This window comes from Scyliorhinus torazame, chromosome 10, assembly GCF_047496885.1.
Source record: "Scyliorhinus torazame isolate Kashiwa2021f chromosome 10, sScyTor2.1, whole genome shotgun sequence".
NCBI classification, from domain to species: domain Eukaryota; kingdom Metazoa; phylum Chordata; class Chondrichthyes; order Carcharhiniformes; family Scyliorhinidae; genus Scyliorhinus; species Scyliorhinus torazame.
The window spans coordinates 204,803,164-204,824,309 of record NC_092716.1 but is presented as its reverse complement, the minus strand read 5'-3'; the positions used below and the strand labels follow the sequence as shown (position 1 = coordinate 204,824,309).

The 21,146-nt window shown below is 54.1% G+C and overlaps 1 protein-coding gene across 1 annotated transcript in view; it reads left to right on the top strand.

The window, feature by feature from the left end:
* Positions 1-21,146, top strand: part of LOC140384522 (ATP-binding cassette sub-family C member 8-like) — a 497,256-nt gene that overhangs the window by 56,379 nt on the left and 419,731 nt on the right. The window contains 1 exon segment of the mRNA XM_072466291.1: positions 14,008-14,174. Within this exon segment, the coding sequence (XP_072322392.1) occupies positions 14,008-14,174 (167 nt within the window).

Here is a 21,146-nt window from a genome sequence, read left to right as displayed (position 1 = left end):
CTGGTGGTATGCGGACTTGAGGTCCACGGTGGAAAAGACTTTGTACTGTGCAATCCGATTGACCATGTCGGATATGCGGGGGAGAGGGTACACATCGAGCTGCGTGAACCTATTGATGGTCTGACTATAGTCTACGACCATCCTCTGCTTCTCCCCGGTCTTCACAACTACCACCTGGGCTCTCCAGGGACTATTGCTGGCCTGGATTATGCCTTCCTTCAGCAGCCGCTGGACCTCAGACCGGATAAACATCCGATCCTGGGCGCTGTATCGTCTGCTCCTGGTGGCAACGGGTTTGCAATCCGTAGTGAGGTTCGTAAACAAGGAAGGCAGTTCAACCTTGAGGGTCGCGAGGCTGCAGATAGTGAGTGGGGGTAGTGGGCTGCCGAATTGGAACGTTAGGCTCTGGAGGTTACACTGGAAAACTAACCCCAAGAGAGTGGGAGCGCAGAGTTGGGGAAGGACATAAAGCCTATAATTCTTAAACTCCCTCCCTTGCATCGTTAGGTTTGCGATGCAGAACCCTTTGATCTCTACGGAATGGGATCCCGCTGCCAGGAAAATCTTTTGGGTGCTCGGACGGATAGAAAGAAAATAGCGTCTTACCGTATTCGGGTGGATAAAACTTTCCGTGCTCCCAGAGTCGATTAGACATGGCGTCTCATACCCGTTGGCCAGCACCGTTGACGTTGCCGTTTGGAGCGTCCGGGGCCGTGATTGGTTCAGGGTCACCGAAGCCAGTCTTGGTTGCTGCACCGTGGTGCTTTCTTCCGACCCCGTGGAGCCGTCTATGCTGGGGTCCTTGGCTATCAGCCAAGATGGCGGCGTCCATGGATCGCATGCGGTCGGGTGTGGACAAAATGGCCGCCCCCATGGCTCGCACGTGGCCGGGGGGTCACAAGATGGCGGCGCCCATCCTCCCCTCGGGTGTCCGGGACCCAAAATGGCGGCGCCCGCAGGCCACACATGGATCACTGGGGGTTTGAGTGTGCTGTCCCCGTTCTCCCCCGGAGATTGCGGCGAACCCCCGGGACTGGCACACCACTGCGTAATGCCCCTTTTTGCCGCAGCTTTTACAAATAGCTGAGCGGGCCGGGCAGCGCTGCCGGGGTGTTTCGCCTGCCCGCAAAAATAGCAGCGGGGCCCACCGGGATGGTCTGGTGCTCTAGCCGCTCAGGCTTGCGGGGGGGGGGGGGGGTGCCGGGGAGTCGGTCACAACGGGGGTCCACGGAGCCCAAGGGGCTGCCGCGCCCTGGGGCCGTAGGCGCGGGCATTTTGTGAGGCCACGTCGAGGGAGGCCGCAAGGGCCCGTACCTCTGTGAGTCCTAACGAGTGCCTCTCTAACAGTCTTTGGCGAATTTGAGAAGAAGTCATACCTGCCACAAAAGCATCCCTGATTAGGAGCTCCGTGTGCTCGTTTGCGCTGACCGACGGGCAGTTGCTGTTCCTTCCCAAAATCAACAGTGCGCTGTAGAACTCGTCGATCGATTCTCCGGGGATATGCCGTCTCGTCGCGAGTTGGTGGCGTGCGTAGACCTGGTTTATGGGCCGAATGTAGACTCCTTTCAGCATGGCGAGCGCCGTCGGGAAATCCTCTGCGTCTTCGATGAGCGTGTAGATCTCCGGGCTCACCCTGGAATACAGGACCTGCATTTTCTGATCTTCCGTGGTCCGGCCGGGGGCCGTTCGAAGGTAACCTTCGAAGCATGCTAGCCAGTATTTAAACACGGCAGCCGGGTTTGCTGCATGGGGGCTGATTCGCAGACACTCCGGGGCGATCCGGAGCTCCATAGTCTTTTAAGCTTGCTTAATAAATTGTAGCGCAACAATTACTCACTCAAGTCGAGAAGTGATGAAGTCAATCGAGGCTTTATTAAGCAAGACTTGTTCCCTCGCAGCTCAGTTACAGAATGCGGCTGCTGGGAGAACTCGAGCTCTTATACTCCGCCTTCTGGGTGGAGCCAGCAGGCGGCAGATCCAACCAGGACCCGGGACCTGTCAGCCAATAGCCTCTCGGCTTCACAGGTGCCGTACTACCCCTAATACATACCACCACACACACTTCTCCTTCTTGTAAGTGAGGTTGAGGAGAGTGGCGGTGCGGAGAAATTTGGCAAGGTTGGCGTCATGGTCCTGCTGATCGTGGCCGCAGATGGTGACATTGTCATGGTACGGGAAAGTGGCCCGCAGCCTGTACCGGTCGACCATTCAAAGAACAAAGAACAAAGAAATGTATAGCACAGGAACAGACCCTTCGGCCCTCCAAGCCCGTGCCGACCATGCTGCCCGACTAAACTACAATCTTCTACACTTCCTGGGTCCGTATCCTTCTATTCCCATCCTATTCATATATTTGTCAAGATGCCCCTTAAATGTCCCTATCGTCCCTGCTTCCACTACCTCCTCCGGTAGCGAGTTCCAGGCACCCACTACCCTCTGCGTAAAAAACTTGCCTCGTACATCTACTCTAAACCTTGCCCCTCTCACCTTAAACCTATGCCCCCTAGTAATTGACCCCTCTACCCTGGGGAAAAGCCTCTGACTATCCACTCTGTCTATGCCCCTCATAAATTTGTATACCTCTATCAGGTCTCCCCTCAACCTCCTTTGTTCCAGTGAGAACAAACCGAGTTTATTCAACCGCTCCTCATAGCTAATGCCCTCCATACCAGGCAACATTCTGGTAAATCTCTTCTGCACCCTGTCTAAAGCCTCCACATCCTTCTGGTAGTGTGGCGACCAGAATTGAACACTATACTCCAAGTGTGGCCTAACTAAGGTTCTATACAGCTGCAACATGACTTGCCAATTCTTATACTCAATGCCCCAGCCAATGAAGGCAAGCATGCCGTATGCCTTCTTGACTACCTTCTCCACCTGTGTTGCCCCTTTCAATGACCTGTGGACCTGTACTCCTAGATCTCTTTAACTTTCAATACTCTTGAGGGTTCTACCATTCACTGTATATTCCCTACCTGCATTAGACCTTCCAAAATGCATTACCTCACATTTGTCCGGATTAAACTCCATCTGCCATCTCTCCGCCCAAGTCTCCAGACAATCTAAATCCTGCTGTATCCTCCGACAGTCCTCATCGCTATCCGCAATTCCACCAACCTTTGTGTCGTCTGCAAACTTACTAATCAGACCAGTTACATTTTCCTCCAAATCATTTATATATACTACAAAGAGCAAAGGTCCCAGCACTGATCCCTGTGGAACACCACTGGTTACAGCCCTCCAATTAGAAAAGCATCCCTCCATTGCTACTCTCTGCCTTCTATGGCCTAGCCAGTTCTGTATCCACCTTGCCAGCTCACCCCTGATCCCGTGTGACTTCACCTTTTGTACTAGTCTACCATGAGGGACCTTGTCAAAGGCCTTACTGAAGTCCATATAGACAACATCTACTGCCCTACCTGCATCAATCATCTTAGTGACCTCCTCGAAAAACTCTATCAAGTTAGTGAGACACGACCTCCCCTTCACAAAACCGTGCTGCCTCTCACTAATACGTCCATTTGCTTCCAAATGGGAGTAGATCCTGTCTCGAAGAATTCTCTCCAGTAATTTCCCTACCACTGAAGTAAGGCTCACCGGCCTGTAGTTCCCGGGATTATCCTTGCTACCCTTCTTAAACAGAGGAACAACATTGGCTATTCTCCAGTCCTCCGGGACATCCCCTGAAGACAGCGAGGATCCAAAGATTTCTGTCAAGGCCTCAGCAATTTCCTCTCCAGCCTCCTTCAGTATTCTGGGGTAGATCCCGTCAGGCCCTGGGGACTTATCTACCTTAATATTTTTTAAGACACCCAACACCTCGTCTTTTTGGATCACAATGTGACCCAGGCTATCTACACCCCCTTCTCCAGACTCAACAGCTACCAATTCCTTCTCTTTGGTGAATACTGATGCAAAGTATTCATTTAGTACCTCGCCCATTTCCTCTGGCTCCACACATAGATTCCCTTGCCTACCCTTCAGTGGGCCAACCCTTTCCCTGGCTACCCTCTTGCTTTTTATGTACGTGTAAAAAGCCTTGGGATTTTCCTTAACCCTATTTGCCAATGACTTTTCGTGACCCCTTCTAGCCCTCCTGACTCCTTGCTTAAGCTCCTTCCTACTTTCCTTATATTCCACGCAGGCTTCGTCTGTTCCCAGCCTTTTAGCCCTGACAAATGCCTCCTTTTTCTTTTTGACGAGGCCTACAATATCACTCGTCATCCAAGGTTCCCGAAAATTGCCGTATTTATCTTTCTTCCTCACAGGAACATGCCGGTCCTGTATTTCTTTCAACTGCCACTTGAAAGCCTCCCACATGTCAGATGTTGATTTGCCCTCAAACATCCGCCCCCAATCTATGTTCTTCAGTTCCCGCCTAATATTGTTATAATTAGCCTTCCCCCAATTTAGCACATTCATCCTCGGACCACTCTTATCCTTGTCCACCAGTACTTTAAAACTTACTGAATTGTGGTCACTGTTACCGAAATGCTCCCCTACTGAAACATCTACCACCTGGCCGGGCTCATTCCCCAATACCAGGTCCAGTACCGCCCCTTCCCTAGTTGGACTGTCTACATATTGTTTTAAGAAGCCCTCCTGGATGCCCCTTACAAACTCCGCCCCGTCTAAGCCCCTGGCACTTAGTGAGTCCCAGTCAATATTGGGGAAGTTGAAGTCTCCCATCACCACAACCCTGTTGTTTTTACTCTTTTCCAAAATCTGTCTACCTATCTGCTCCTCTATCTCCCGCTGGCTGTTGGGAGGCCTGTAGTATACCCCCAACATTGTGACTGCACCCTTCTTATTCCTGATCTCTACCCATATAGCCTCACTGCCTTCCGAGGTGTCCTCTCGCAGTACAGCTGTGATATTCTCCCGAACAAGTAGCGCAACTCCGCCTCCCCTTTTACATCCCCCTCTATCCCGCCTGAAACATCTAAATCATGGAACGTTTAGCTGCCAATCCTACCCTTCCCTCAACCAGGTCTCTGTAATGGCAACAACATCATAGTTCCAAGTACTAATCCAAGCTCTAAGTTCATCTGCCTTACCCGTAATGCTCCTTGCATTAAAACATATGCACTTCAGGCCACCAGACCCGCTGTGTTCAGCAACTTCTCCCTGTCTGTTCTGCCTCAGAGCCACACTGTCCCTATTCCCTAGTTCTCCCTCAATGCTCTCACCTTCTGACCTATTGCTCCCGTGCCCACCCCCCTGCCATACTAGTTTAAACCCTCCATTCGGTACATTTCTCATTGGTGACGCCGAAAGGAACCCTGAGAAAGTGGTAAAGGCGGCCGTCTGCCTCGAAGGCAGTGTATGGGCGGTCCGCCTTACGGATGGGGAGCTGGTGGTAGGCGGATTTAAGGTCCACAGTTTAGAAGACCTGGTACTGTGCAATCCGATTGACCATATCAGATATGCGTGGGAGGGGGTACGCGTCGAGTTGCGTGTAGCGATTGATGGTCTGGCTGTAGTCCACCACCATTCTGTGTTTCTCCCCAGTTTTCACCACTACCACTTGGGCTCTCCAGGGGCTGTTGCTGGCCTCGATGATGCCTTCCCGAAGCAGTCGCTGGACTGCGGACCTGATGAAGGTCCTGTCCTGGGCGCTGTACCGTCTGCTCCTGGTGGCGACGGGTTTGCAATCTGGGGTTAAGTTTGCAAATAGGGAAGGTGGGTCGGCCCTTAGGGTCGCGAGGGCGCACACAGTAAGGGGTGGTAGGGGCCCGCCGAATTTCAATGTTAGGCTCTGGAGGTTGCACTGGAAGTCCAGGCCGAGTAGTAAGGCAGCGAAGTGCCCCTTCTTGCCGCAGCCCTTGCAAAGGGCGCTCCGAGCCGGGCAGCGTTGTCGGGGGTGTTTTGGCTGCCCACAGAAGTAACATTTGGGGCCCCCGGGGTTGGTTGGCTGCCGCGCGGCACAGGCATGTTGTTGACTGAGTGGGGTCCCCGATGGGGCGGCCGTCTGCGGAGTCCACGATGCGCAGGAGGGGTGGGCCACGTGGCCGGGGGTGTGGGCCTGGATGTTGCGCGAGGCGACCGTCAGCGAGAGCGCAAGCTTTTTGGTTGCCGCGAGGTCGAACGTGGCCCCTTCTAAAAGGCGTTGGCGGATGTAACCTGACCCTATCCCCGTAACAAAAGCGTCCCTCATAAGCAAGTTCGAGTGTTCCGTGGCCGTGACGGCCTGACCGTCACAGTCTCTGACTAGGGGAATTAGAGCACGCCAGAAATCTTCTACTGACTCACCAGGGAATTGACTGCGCGTGGAGAGGATGTGTCTGGCGTAAAGCGTGTTAGTCCGCTGAGGTAGTTTTCTTTCATGGCTTCGGCGTAGTTCGGCGCATCCTGGATAAGCGGAATGATGTTGGAGCTCAGCCACGTGTAGAGGATCTGAATCTTCTGAGCTTCCAGAATTGGGTCTGGTGCAGACCTGATGTAAGCTTCGAAACAGGCTAGCCAATGATCAAAGTCCTTTTTGGCGTTGCCTGATTGCGGATCCAGCTGCAGGCGATCCGGCTTGGAGGTCCATCTTCTGAAAACGTTAGTGTAACAAATTGATGCACGATCAATTACACAAAGACGAGAGTTGAATGCAACTGAGGCTTTATTACACTAAGATGTGTGGCCTCCGACAGCAGCTGGCGATATGGCTGCTGTACGGGAGCACACATATTTATACTCCGCCTATTGGGCGGAGCCAGCAGGCAGGGAACTACCCCCGTACCTGTAGTACAGGGCCTTACCACAAATCACCTAATATATACATCAGTGGTGACTCCCACACCCTCTCCCCTTTTTCCCTGAGCCTTTGGGTAAACCAGCCTTCATGTTTCACATGTACACGTCCCAATGGGTAGGCTGTTATTTTAACCTGGCTGGTTAAAAGGCAGGAAGGAAGGGGGTGTACATGATGGTAGGCAGTCTCTCCAAAATCCTGAGGGGTCTTGACAGGCTGGATGTGGAGAAGGTGTTTCCTCTTGTTGAAGAATCTACAACTAGAGGCACTGTTTAAAAATAAGAGTCACCCATTTAAAATTGAGATGAGGCAATTTGTTTTTCTCTTTGGAACTCTCTTCCTGAAAAGATGGTGGAAGCAGAGTCTTTGAATATTTCTAAGGTAGAGGTGGATAGATTCTTGGTAAGCAAGGGGGTGATAGATTATCGGGGTAGGCAGGAACATGGATTTGAGGTTACTATCAACTCAACCATGATCTTATCAAATGGTGCAGCAGTCTCAAAGGGCCGAATGGCTACTCCCGCTTCTTATTTAGATGTTGTTCCACCCTTTTGTTCCACCTACCCACCAAAATCGTATGAAATATTTAAGATAATGAGGGAGCATGACAGGGTAGATGCTGAGAGGATGTTTTTCCATCATGTCAGAGTCGAGAAATAAGGGACATAGTTTCAGAATAAGGGGTCTCCCATTGAAGTCTGAGATGAGGATGAACGTCTCTCTCACAAGTAGATGTGGAGGCTAAGCCATTCAATTGACAGGACTCCCCGTTCCTGAGACTAAATGTCGACGCCAGGGCAGAATTCATGGAGTTCCACACAGCAAAGCTGGCGCCGCACCTGGACTCCCCCCCCCCCCCCCCCCCCCCCGCTCACAACTCGGAGGGCGGCCGAAACCCAAGTCTGCACCACATGCTGGCACCCATACCAGCTTCCATGGCAGGTGCCCTGGCCACTGAGGCCACCAGCTACCCATCCCTGTGGCTGCATTCATCGGGCTGTCTAACAGTGTCATTTTCTGTTTCCCCACCCCCGCCCCAGGAGAAGGCCGCTCACAACCGCCGGGAGCGGGAGAAAAGTGGAGGGGGAAACCCCTGGAACTGCGGCCCCTCACCGTGGCAGAGCAGAGGACACTGGACGTGGTCGTCGGACTGGAGGAAAGGAAGGTTGCCGGGGGCGGCCGTAGCAAGGAAGTGAGACCCTGCTGAGTTGCGGTCCCCCATGCCCCGTGTGTCAACGTTACTCCCCTACAACACCACCCCCACACCACCCTCACCCCACACCACCCTCACCCTTGCCCTCACACTCATCCTCACCCCCACACCGCCCTCGCCCCCCCCCCCTCCCCCGCCCACCACGGTCTAATCATGCATCTTGTCTTGCGTCTTGCAGGACCTGCTGGTGATGGGGCGGATCTATTGGACGTCCCCCACCCCCGAAGCCAGTGCCACAGTCAAAGCCCCCCGTGAGCCAAGGAGCGACGAGGAAAGCAGCTGGGATGCAGCCTTCGATCCGAGACTCAGGACACCTCGGAGCTCAAGTCTGATGTTGACACAGATTTCCCGTCACAGCTGTTTCCAACATCCTCCACCGTCTCAGAGACACTCACCTTGGTTGGGCGCTTTAATGAAGAACCTCTTGGGACACTATCTGGTGCGCACCACACAACTGCTCTGGTACATCAGGTGAAAGGAGTAATTCCCGAGGGGGCAGACGGTCATAGGGCAGGTCAACCCCAGGGACTAGCTGTCGTCCAGATGGGTTTCGGGCTTCTGGAATGGACAGTCCCATCAATCATGGAAATGCAGTCGCAGAGCCGGAGACTACATGGGGGCTGTCGGTGAGCATCCAGTGCCTGCAGGTACAGTTGGAGGAATCCAATTGCATGCAGGAGCAGGAGGTGGTCTCGACCATGCGTCCGACGTAGGCCAATATCGCACCGGGGGGGGGGGGGGAATTCCGTGGTGGAGGCATTGAGGTTGAGGCTTTTGGCTATGGATAAGCATGTCCAAGGTCTGGGGCATTATATGCTGGCACTGGCCGAGGCCCAGGACAGGGTCAACGGCTCACAGGCAGCCATGAGCCAAAGCCACCTGGAAATTGCAGCGGTGCTCCCGTGCGTGGCCCAGTCACAGCAGGCCACGTCTGGGAAAGTCGGCGGCATTGCCCAGGCGCTAGCTGACATGGCACACACACAGAGGGAGGTGGCCCAGTTCCAGACGGACATGGTGCAGTCACTGGCTGATGTGACGCAGACCCAGAAGATGGTGGCACATTCAGTGGGTGATGTGGCGCAGTCCCAGAAGATGGTGGCACATTCAGTGGGTGATGTGGCGCAGTCCCAGACGGCTATGGTCCAGTCCCTGTGCTCTGTTGCCGCGAGCTTGCAGACCCTGGTCGAAACCAGAGTGGGCCTCCAAGACTGGCAGCGGCAGGTGGCGTTCAAGCCTCAGGAGATAGCTCTGCTCGCGCTGATGCACCTGTGCACCGATCTGTGAGATCTCAAACAGGTCCCCACTAGGCGCCTGGAAGGACCCCGTCACATAGTTTAGGGCGACGTTGCGTGGGTGCCCTCCCCCATACCCCTGCGGTGCCAGGTGCACCATGATCTGACAGATATGTTGCACTGTCTCCCTGCTGAGCCTGAGTCTTCGACGGCATGCCCAGTCCGGTAGGTCCTTGAATGACAGGCGCTGCCGGTACACACGAGGCCCCATGCAGCACGTAATTCGCATGTACTCCTCCTCGGCTTGTTGGGAGGCCGGCTCTCCATCCTCAGCGGCTGCCTCCTGTTCCTCTGGGGCAGGCTCTGCTGCTGCAGCTTCCTCCTCCTCGAGCAGCTCCAGCTCGTACATTTCCAGGGCTGTGACAACTAGGACATTTCCAGGGCTGTGACAACTAGGAGGAAGGCCACCATTGCTGGTTGAATTCCAATATCCATTGTCTGCCAGCTGTGAAAAGCCGACATGTTATCATGGTCCGTACCCCTATTCCCAACCTGGTCCACCAGGCTACATGGCGGCCCCGGTTGGCACTGCGGGCTCTGCCCCCACATGTTTCCCCCCCTCCCCGCCGCCCCATATCCGCACATCTGTCCCTGTCGTTGCTCGGCACCATGGGGCCCTCTGTCCCTGGCGCCTGTCCCTGCTGCTAGGGGTACCATCGGCTGCCGCTGCCCTTGCAAGCGGTACGCTCCGCGGCCCCCATCCGGCGCCCCTCTGGGGTTACAGTGGACATTGCCCTTGAGTGGACTGCCTGATGCCATGCAGTCGGGTGGCGGCTGGGTGGGGGGGGGGAGTATGGAGGAGGCTGGGGTGCAGGGTGGGTCACCCATATGGCCGATGCCACTCTGCAGAATCAGGGGCTAAGGTGGGTAGTCAGTGAGTGCGCAACATGATGGCTGCCTTACAGGCTGCGGCAATGGCTGTCCATGACTGGGCACCGCCCCAGTCCCGTGGGGAGTCACCCCAGCCACACGACCCATTCCCTGGTCACCACCCCCTCCCCCCAGTCCTGGAAGGGCCCCCCGCAGCCTACCTCCTCTCCCTCATCAGCCAAGACACCTGTTTCACGATAATTAAAAGCACATGTGAACCGCGCCATCGGGAACTTGGCCATCAGAGGTGGAGAATCGCAGAGGCCTCGGAGAATACCGGGTCGGGCCCGCTAATGATATGCCTACGGTGTTTAATGTCCGTGCATTGTGGACTGCATTGACCCTGTTGTCGAGGTGACAGGAAATTGTTAGTTGGCGTCAAATCGGTGCCTGTCGCGAGTTCGGCGTTGGAACCGATTCTCCGCCCAATTGCGTTTCCCGATTTTGGTATCAGCCAACGGAGAATCCCGTTATATTCAAGGCTGAGATAGACTGATATTTGAATTACATGGAAGTCAAAGATTCCGGGGAACAGACTGAAGGATGGAGTGGGCATTGCTGACAAAGCCTGCATTTGCTGCCCTAATTGGTCTTTGAATTGATTTCTGAGGGCATTTGAGAGTCAACCATATTGCTGTTGTAGTCCTGCCCCAGTAAAGACAGCAGATTGCCTCTCCAGAAGACATTAATGAACTATCTCGGTCTTTACAATAATCGATGATAGTTTCATGGTCACCATTACTGTGGCTATTAATTTAGAGTCCAGATTTATGAATCTTTCAAATCACTTAAAAATCCTTGAGAAGTTGGAAACCTTTTAATTCATTCAATTTCACAGTCCAGGACCTTTGATTAGCCTTTGACTGACAACTTAATGGTTTTTACACAGCAGGAGCTTTGTTTATTTATCTTTCCCTTCATGCTTACATGCATCTGATGTCCCCCCACTCCCCATCATTCCTAACCACAATGTTTATAAACATCCTTGTTCTGCTTGACAGCTGCAGGCAACTTCAAAGCAGCTAAGTGCTTTCAGATCCTCTTTTCTAACTGCAGTGTTTAAGTGTTTATAAACATTGGTCTGCTGTGTAAAAATTATTAAGCCGTCAAATCAAAGGTCTAGACTGTGAAATTGAATGAAAACAAAGGTTTTCAAGGGCTTTCAAGGGATTGCAAAGATTTTGAGCTTTCTAGCAAGACTCAGATATGAAAAAATGCAGTGTTAAAAGCATGGGGCTGAGTGAGCACCTGTGGAGAAAGGGAACGTACTTGAATATTCCTGGATTGCATCAATAATGAACTGATGGGTCTGCTCTGCAGCTCTCAAACAGAACAGTTCAAAGTTGCAGGCTGCGCCTGCAGCTCATACAGGCTCCAAAAAGGAAATATCCCCTAGTGAAACTGACTTCTCCTGTCAGTTCAAGGGGTCATCCCACATCTGCAGCTTCTGAGAGAGAGAAATGAGAATCCATCCTGCAGAATGGAGTGCTGCTATGATTTGGAACCCTCCCAGGTATCCAGGGGCATGGAGATTTTAGTGACCAGGCCACTGCAAAACTTTCACAGTACACAAACAAGAATGATGATTTTGATCAGAGAGCTGCCTGAAATCATTATGCCAAGATTTCCCAAGGTTTCCCAGGACTAGAAGGGACAGTCCAGCCACAAGATCTCCATCACAGGAGAGAGTCCCGTGATCAATCCTTTGCACCCAGCCCCGGCCACCCAACCTCCAGGACCCCTGGGGTCCCTCCCTCTGCAGCCTGGCAGTAGCAGAGGAGCACATGAGCACTGAATCTGCCTCCCTGACCCCCCCCCCCCCCCACCAGGCCAGGGTGTCAGTGTCAGGATCCCATGGGGAAGTGACCCATTGGCAATGCCCAAGGGATGGAGCCTGAGGGAGGGCTGGAGGGGTGTCTGGTCACCCTCATGCTTGCGTGGTGTGGGAAGTGTGACCTGTTATTTTAATGGTTGGGGGAGGATAGACCCTTCGCTGAGGGGTTGCTCTGCCATCAACGGGTTGTTACCATTTCCATTGTGGTGGGAAGGGTGGAGTCTTTCTGTGAACGCTGGGATCGGGGCGCCCAAGTTGGTGAAGATGGGCTGGCCGATTTGCATACTTTAAAATACTACAGGTGGTTGAAATGTGATCTAGATCATGCCCATCCATCGACAGGAATCGCCCCATGGTTCCCGCCTGACATTTTTCGAGAGGATTCGCCCAATGTTTCTCTAGTTACAGATGGGAGAGAAAGTTTTGTTTGATTGACATCTCTACTACCATGTAGTGCTGCTATTTCTTTGAGGAGTTTTTTCCCCTGCCTGTGTGTTTACTTACACTATGTTAAGACATGTGAAGCTGAGAAAAGCTTTTGATACTGACACGATGAACGTATGCGCTAATTGACACTTATAAGAGGTTATAAGCTAAGCCACTTTTTCCTCAAAGGATCTTTTCTAAGCTTCTTATTATGTCAGTTCCAGGATGTTTCAAAGACTTCTCAGGCTAGCCAATGGCCCATTGGTTCTGCACATAGTAGATACTATAAGAATGGGCATGGAGGATGCATAGGGCATGGGAAGGATATGTGAGATATGGGGGTCATGGAGGTGGCTTGTGGGATCGGTGGGTGGATGAGGGTAAGGATTTGAGGGACTGACGTTCATCATTATAATTAGGTGAATATCCTGTTATACGGTGCATTACAGCCCGCTAGCTGCACCATCCATTTACGTTGCTGCCTCAGGCCAGCCTGCATCCCTCCCCTGCCTCCACAAAACAAAAATATGGCATTGGGGACTGCGAAGTAGGCAAATTTTCAGACTCCCAATTCCCATCTCCCTCATGAAAATCCATCAATCAGGTAGCACATAAGTGTATTTAAATCCAGAAAGCATATCATGCAGTGAATGTTGTTTCCGAGATAAAACTATTTAGGAACATCGAAGAGCTTTGAGGAAGATGTGGCTAAAAAGAACGATTGCCATTGGAATACATTACTTTATAATAAAGAACTTTGGATGCAATCAAAACCCTGTGTAACATCCCATCAATTGGCGAATTACTGACTCCAGGCATGTTGCCATTGAAATCTCTGCATCAATGTCCTACATGAACTTTTGAGGATTTTATTCTATTGTATATACGGGCAATATTTGGTCACATTCCCAGGAGAGGTCAAGGTTAGGAGAATGAACCATTTAGGAATGTCTAATACAATGAAGGACTTTGACATAACAAAAAGCTGCTCCTTCTGTTACTTTAATTGTAAGGAGCTGGGAAGGAATTGCTATGAGAATATCTAGGGTGTGATTATTTCTAGTTCTGACACCAGAATACATAACACTTTGGGAGTTGGAACTAGGGGAATTCAGAGCCAGGATAATTCAAACATTTTTTAAATTTAAAAAAACAATTTTAAAAATTAAAATATAAAACCATGTAATAAGTAAAACTAGCATTTTTGTTTCTCATAAACGGGCCATAGATGCTAACCATAACTGGAAATTAAGATTAATTACAGAGAAAGTGTTTGGATTGAAAAGAGCAACAAAATGGATTGACTAACAAAAGGGTTTGATGGACCAATGGCCTACTTCTGTCCTTGTGTTTTTATTTGAGAACTTGTTTAACACAGTAAGAGATTTGCAAAATTAACAATCAAGCAGCACAGATTTGCAGATGTTAAAGCAATGATTAAATCTTGGTGTGTGTCACTTAAAGGCTTTTCTTTGAAATGACATGTTTTCACAGACACAAGACTTGATTTATGGGCTCAGTTGTGCACAAATGTTAATTGTTGTAACTGTTGAATTGCGAGTTTAATTAACTTTGTATTATTTTGCAGTTTGATATCAATTATGTGTGTGTACGTGTGTTTGTTTTGCAGCTTTGCTGGTCTACTGGACTTTAGCATTCATTACAAAAACTGTCAAATTTGCCAAGTTTTGTGAGCATGGAATTGGACTAAGCCAACTCCGATTCTGCATTGCAGCACTATTGGCCATATTGTATGGTATGTTATTGGCCGTGGAAGTCAATGTCATCAGAGTACGGGTAAGCAGGCAGCCATTCTTTATCCTTTTCCAATGTGCTTCCCCATGTCCAAAGGCAGTGTGGCATCCAGCCTTCACCACCTCATCCAAATGACCCTTCTGGATTTAAAACACCACATAGTGAGGATCAGCAGGCTCCTGATTCCAGGGGAATCTCATGTGAACCAAGTCCTGTTCCTCATCCATCATCCATGCACTTGCATTTTCATGAGGGAGTCACAATTAGCCATCGGAAAAGGGCAAGGCCATTTTAGCCCCTCGAGCCTATTCTAGTCACCATTCAATGAGGTAATGGTTGATCTGTATCACAACACTATCCACCTGCATTGGATCGGTTGAGGGACGTTCCCAACTATTCAACTGTAGTGTACTTCACTCCCGAAACTGACCAGACAACACTCAGAGTTCCAGTTCAAACTATATCGGGGGAACTGTTTACCAACACAAGGCCCACAAGCTCTCCGAACAAAGGAAAACAATAGCAACAATACTTTTAGCTTAACTTCTAAAAAAAAGTAATTCCAAATTAAGGGCAAATTCAGCATGGCCAATTCACCTACCCAGCACATCTTTGGGCTGTGGGGGTGAGACCCACGCGGACACAGGGTGAATGTGCAAACTCCACACGGACAGTGACCCAGGATCGAACCCGGGTCCTCAGCGCCATGAGGCAGCAGTGTTAACCACTGTGCCGCCCTTAGTTTAGCTTATCTTCTAAGTAATGTGCATCTATCAATCAAAAATGTCCATTTGCAAGGTTTGAAAATTATCTATATTCACGGTTAATAATTATGATTACATAATGTATGTGGTTATCCAATTACAATTTGTGAATATCTACTTAATTATAATTTCATAAAGCATACGTTTTCTCTACTTACCTACTAACTTCCAGACATGAATAAGATAGAAATATGCCTAACCAGTGTGTATCAAATTCCTTGCCCTTGACTCTTGTATCAGCAGCTGCATCATGATCAATTAGATTTTAGTGTGCGGACTGGACTATCAGTAGGGAGCCTGAGACAAGGCAATTTGTGCCTTTTCAGAGATTCACTGTCTTTGCAGTCTTTGAGAATTTAGCAATTAGCAGCTTGTGTGGTTATCGTTTTTAACCCTTTCCCTTTGCTGGTTAAAGTCTATCAATCACAGAGTTAACATTATTAACTGAACAACGTTTTTGTGCGAGAAAGTTCCGCACTTTTACCACCTGTTGCATGAAGAAATGTTTCCAACTTCTCTCCTGAAGTGGAGATGCCGGCGTTGGACTGGGGTGAGCACAGTAAGAAGTCTTACAACACCAGGTTAAAGTCCAACAGGTTTGTTTCAAACACTAGCTTTCGGAGCACGGCTCCTTCCTCAGGTGAATGAAGAGGCTCCGAAAGCTAGTGTTTGAAACAAACCTGTTGGACTTTAACCTGGTGTTGTAAGACTTCTTACTGTTCTCTCCTGAATGCATGGTTCCAATTCTAAAGGTATGGCTCGTTGACTGAGACCCACCTATCTGAAATTTGTAGATAATTAAGCAATTATTAAACCTTGATGTATGTCACTTGCAAGCATGGAGATTTTTGTTTTCTCCCGCTCCCTAGTCTGGAACATAGAAGTAACTCTAACACTGCTAGAACCATCCCAACTGGCATCAACAAATCACTGGAACACAGTGAACTGACATTTACCATTGAATAGTGTACACATCCAGCTTCCCATTGGATTATCTTGATGTACTTACTGTATTTCAAAATCTAATAGCCGAATTATAGAATAAATCATAGAATTTACAGTGCAGAAGGAGGCCATTCAGCCCATTGAGTCTGCACCAGCCCTGGGAAAGAGCATGCTATTTAAGCCCACATCTCCACCCTATCCCCATAACCCAGTAACCCCACCGAACCCTTTTTGAACACGAAGAGCAATTTAGCATGGCCAATCCACCTAACCTGCACACCGTTGGATCATGGAAGGAAACCAGAGCACCCGGAGGAAACACACGCAGACACAGGGAGAATGTAAACACCCCGCACAGACAGTGACCCAAGCCGGGAATCGATCCTGGGACCCTGGAGTTGTGAAGCAACAGTGCTAAACACTGTGCTAGCATGCTGCCCATTATACTACCGTGCCGCCCATATCTTACAAAGGATTCAACTTTAATCTTTGCTGATATGTTTTATTTAGTAACACACGGGATGTTTCATTAGTCCACCAAGCTATCAGAGAAGCTATCGGGGTCCATTCATAAGTAAACTGCCAGTTAATGGGAGTTGTTTTATAACCATTTTCCTGCTAGCTAGTGAGACTTAGCACAAATCTTAACCAAGTAATTTATTGCTTTAAAAATAATGTCATCAGAAATCTAACTTCTTCAATAATAAATAAAAATAGAAATTGCTGGTAATAATTAGCGGGTCTTTGAACATGTGTGGAGAGCAAAGCAGAGTTGGGCCGGATTTTCCAGCACTCTTGTGGCGTATTATCTGGTGGCAGAGGCAAGACCTTCGAGTCTCGCCGATGTCCATGGGGTTTTGTGTGCCCTGCACCATGCGCTGCCAGAAAACACACTGCGGGGGGGGGGCGTTGCCATGGGTGGGACCAGAAGACCCAGCCGGCTGGAAGGACAAGGAAACTTCAGCCAATATTTCGGGACAAGGACCTTGCTTCAGAACCTCTCTAACCTGGCACCAGACGTCAACAGTCTACTTCATCTGAATAGTGCCAATGACTGGTCGCACACTAATTCCTCTGGCACGTAATATAAATGTAATTACTAATGCAACCCACTTAAAGTGGGAAAGATCACGTGTTTATCGATCAGAAAAAGATTACAATATAACTGAGTGTATTTCTGAACATAGCTTCTTGGTGCACATAGCATTTAGGTCACAAACATAAATCTGGAGGTAACTTGGCCTCAGCCAAGTTTTGTTGCAAACTAAACAGTAGAAGGATGAACTTTGTAAAGCTTCACTTTTCGTGGAGCCTCATCAAGCTATAGATCGGGGCGTCATTCTCCGACCCCCCAGCGGGTCGGAGAATGGCCGTTGGCCGCCGTGAATCCCGCCCCCGCCAGTTGCCAAAGACTCCGAAGGGAGAAATGTCGGCGGGGCGTTAATGGCGCCGCTGATGTCGGAGAATGGCTCGGGTGGGCGCAAGGCAGCCGATTTTGGGCCTGCCGATATTCTCCCTTCCGGATGGGCCGAAGTCCCATCGACGTGATGACGGGTCACGTCGACGTAAATCAAACCTTTTAATCGGCGTCAACCTGTGCTCCAGGTTTACGCCAACCAGCGTGGAGGTGGGTGACGGCCTGGGGGGTGGTTAGAGTGGGCTGGGCTCCGGGGGAGTGCCGGGAGGGGGGGTCCGTGACGTGGAGGAGGATTGGGGGGGGGGGAGGGTCCATGCCGGGGAGGGGGATGGGGGGTGGGGTCCGTGCCGGGGAGGAGGGTGGGATGGTCCGTCGCCGGGGAGCGGGATGGGGGGGGTCCATGCCGGGGAGCAGGATGGGGAGGGTCCGTGCCGGGGAGGGGGATGGGGGGTGTCCGTGCCAGGGAGGAGGATGGGGGGGTCTGTGCCGGGGAGGAGGATGAGGTCCGTGCCGGCGAGGAGGATGGGGTCCATGCCGGGGAGGAGGATGGGGGGCCCGTGCCGGGGAGGAGGATGGGGGGGACCGTGCCGGGGAGGAGGATGGGGGGCCCGTGCTGGGGAGGAGGATGGGGGCTTCCGTGCCGGGGAGGGGGATGGGGGGGGGTCCGTGCTGGGGAGGAGGATGGGGGGGGTCCGTGCCGGGGAGGGAGATGGGGGGGGGGGTTTCGTGCCGGGGAAGAGGATGGGGGGGGGTCCGTGCCGGGGAGGTGGATGGGGGGGGTCCGTGCCGGGGAGGAGGATGGGGGTGTCCGTGCCGCGGAGGAGGATGGGGGGGGTTCTGTGCCGGGGAGGAGGATGGGGGGGTCCGTGCCGCGGAGGAGGATGGGGGTGGGGTCCGTGCCGGGGAGGGGGATGGGGAGGGGGGTCTGTGCCGGGGAGGAGGATGGGGGGCCCGTGCCGGGGTGGAGGATGGGGGGGGTCCGGGCCGGGGAGGAGGATGGGGGGCCCGTGCCGGGGAGGAGGATGGGGGGGGTCCGTGCCGGGGAGGAGGATGGGGGGGTCCGTGCCGGGGAGGGCCGGGGAGGAGGATTGGGGGCCCGTGCCGGGGAGGAGGATGGGGTCCGTGCCGGTGAGGAGGATGGGGGGCCAGTGCCGGGGAGGAGGATGGGGGGGTCCGTGCGGGGATAAGGATGGGGGAGTCCGTGCCGGGGAGGGCCTGGGAGGAGGATGGGGGGGGTCCGTGCCGGGGAGGAGGATGGGGGGGGTCCGTGCCGGGGAGGAGGATGGGGGGGGGGCCCGTGCCGGGGAGGAGGATGGGGTGGTCCGTGCCGGGGTGGGCCGGGGAGGAGGATGGGGGGCCCGTGCCGGGGAGGAGGATGGGGGTTCCGTGCCGGGGAGGAGGATGGGGGGGTCCGTGCCGGGGAGGGGGATGGGGGGGGTGCGTGCCGGGGAGGAGGATGGGGAGGGTCCGTGCCGGGGAGGGGAATGGGGGGGGGGGGTCCGTGCCAGGGAGGAGGATGGGGGGGTCTGTGCCGGGGAGGAGGATGTGGTCCGTGCCGGCGAAGAGGATGGGGTCCATGCCGGGGAGGAGGATGGGGGGGACCGTGCCGGGGAGGAGGATGGGGGGCCCGTGCTGGGGAGGAGGATGGGGGGGGTCCGTGCCGGGGAGGGTGATGGGGGGGGTCCGTGCTGGGGAGGAGGATGGGGGGGGGTCCGTGCCGGGGAGGGCCGGGGAGGGAGATGGGGGGGGGTGGGTTCGTGCCGGGGAGGAGGATGGGGGGGTCCGTGCCGGGGAGGTGGATGGGGGGGGTCTGTGCCGGGGAGGAGGATGGGGGGGTCCGTGCCGCGGAGGAGGATGGGGGGGGGGGGGTCCGTGCCGGAAGGGGGATGGGGAGGGGGGTCCGTGCCGGGGAGGAGGATGGGGGGCCCGTGCCGGGGAGGAGGACGGGGGGGTCCGGGCCGGGGAGGAGGATGGGGGGGTCCGTGCCGGGGAGGAGGACGGGGGGGGTCCAGGCCGGGGAGGAGGATGGGGGGCCCGTGCCGGGGAGGAGGATGGGGGGATCCGTGCCGGGGAGGAGGATGGGGGGCCCGTGCCGGGGAGGAGGACGGGGGGGTCCGTGCCGGGGAGGAGGATGGGGGGGTCCGTGCCGGGGAGGGCCGGGGAGGAGGATTGGGGGCCCGTGCCGGGGAGGAGAATGGGGTCCGTGCCAGTGAGGAGGATGGGGGGCCCGTGCCGGGGAGGTGGATGGGGGGGTCCGTGCGGGGATAAGGATGGGGGAGTCCGTGCCGGGGAGGGCCTGGGAGGAGGATGGGTGGGTCCGTGCCGGGGAGGAGGATGGGGGGGGGCCGTGCCGGGGAGGAGGATGGGGGGGGGCCGTGCCGGGGAGGAGGATGGGGGGGGGCCGTGCCGGGGAGGAGGATGGGGGGGTCCGTGCCGGGGAGGGCCGGGGAGGAGGATGGGGGGCCCGTGCCGGGGAGGTGGATGGGGGGCCCGAGCCGGGGAGGGGGGGTGCGAGGGCAAGTGAGTTGGTTCCCCTGGCCAGGTGCCAGCCTCCAACAGTTGGACCCATGCGGTCCCATGGCACCTGGCTGGGGGGAGGAGGGGGTATGGGCATTGATGACATGTCGTCGTTCCCCTCCCCCCCCCCCCAAACCAGGCCGTCATGGTTTCCGATCATCCAGCGATGTTGGCCGCCGTGGCGGCAGCCGCTAATGACTATGTTGCCCTGGATGAGGAGGAGGAGGAGGAGGAGCGTGCCAGAGCGGCGGCGCAGGCTGCCGCAGAGGGGCAGGCGGCAGCCGCCCAGGCTGGAGGGACACCTGACCGACAGGACGAGGAGGGGGAGGAGGACGTCGCGGCCCCACGGCAACGGAGGCACCCGAGGACGCCCCGTGTGTACCGGCCCCGGCAGTCATACCAGGACCTCACGGACCGGGAATGCAGGAGCCGACTCCGGATGAGGCGGCAAACCGTGGCACACATCTGCCACCTGCTGGCACACCTGTCACCGCGTGGCACTGGCGGGGGACACCCTCTCCCCGTGTCTGTCAAGGTTACGGTGGCCCTGAACTTTTATGCAACGGGATCATTCCAGGCACCGAGGGGGGATCTGTCCGGCATATCGCAGACATCGGTGCACCGGTGCATCCGGGCAACGACAGACGCCCTATATGCCATGGCGCACCACTACATCCGCTTCCCTGTGGACCGGGCCAGCCAAGATGCCCGGGCCGTGGGCTTCTCTGCCGTGGCCGGGTTCCCCATGGTCCAGGGCGCGGTCGATGGGATGCATGTCGCCGTGCGGCCACCTGCAGATAACAGGGCCGTGTTCACCAATAGGAAGGGGACCTATTCGATGAACATACAGGTGGTCTGCGACCACCGCATGATGATCCTGCACGTCTGCGCCCGTTACCCAGTGTATACGACGCATACGTGTTGTCGCGGTCATCCATCACCGGCATGTACGAGGGACACCATCCCCGGCTGAGGGGCTGGTTGCAGGGCGACAGGGGCTCCCCATTGCGATCGTGGCTGATGACGCCTATACGGAGGCCACGCAATGAGGCGGAGAACCGCTACAATGATGCCCATGTAGCGACAAGGGGAGTGATAGAGAGGTGCTTTGGCGTGCTGAAGATGCGTTTCAGGTGCCTGGACCTCTCTGGGGGCGCCCTCCAGTATCGATCAGATAGAGTCGGCCGCATCATTGTGGTGTGCTGCGTCCTGCACAACATAGCCCAGCGGAGGGGCGATGTGCCGCAGGCAGAGGAGGGCGGAGTGGAGGAGCAGCAGGAAGAGGCGCAGTCCTCCCAGATGAGGGGGATGGGGGCAATGGTCAGGGCAGACGGGCTAGACACAGGCGGGTGGCTGTCCACCGTTACTGGC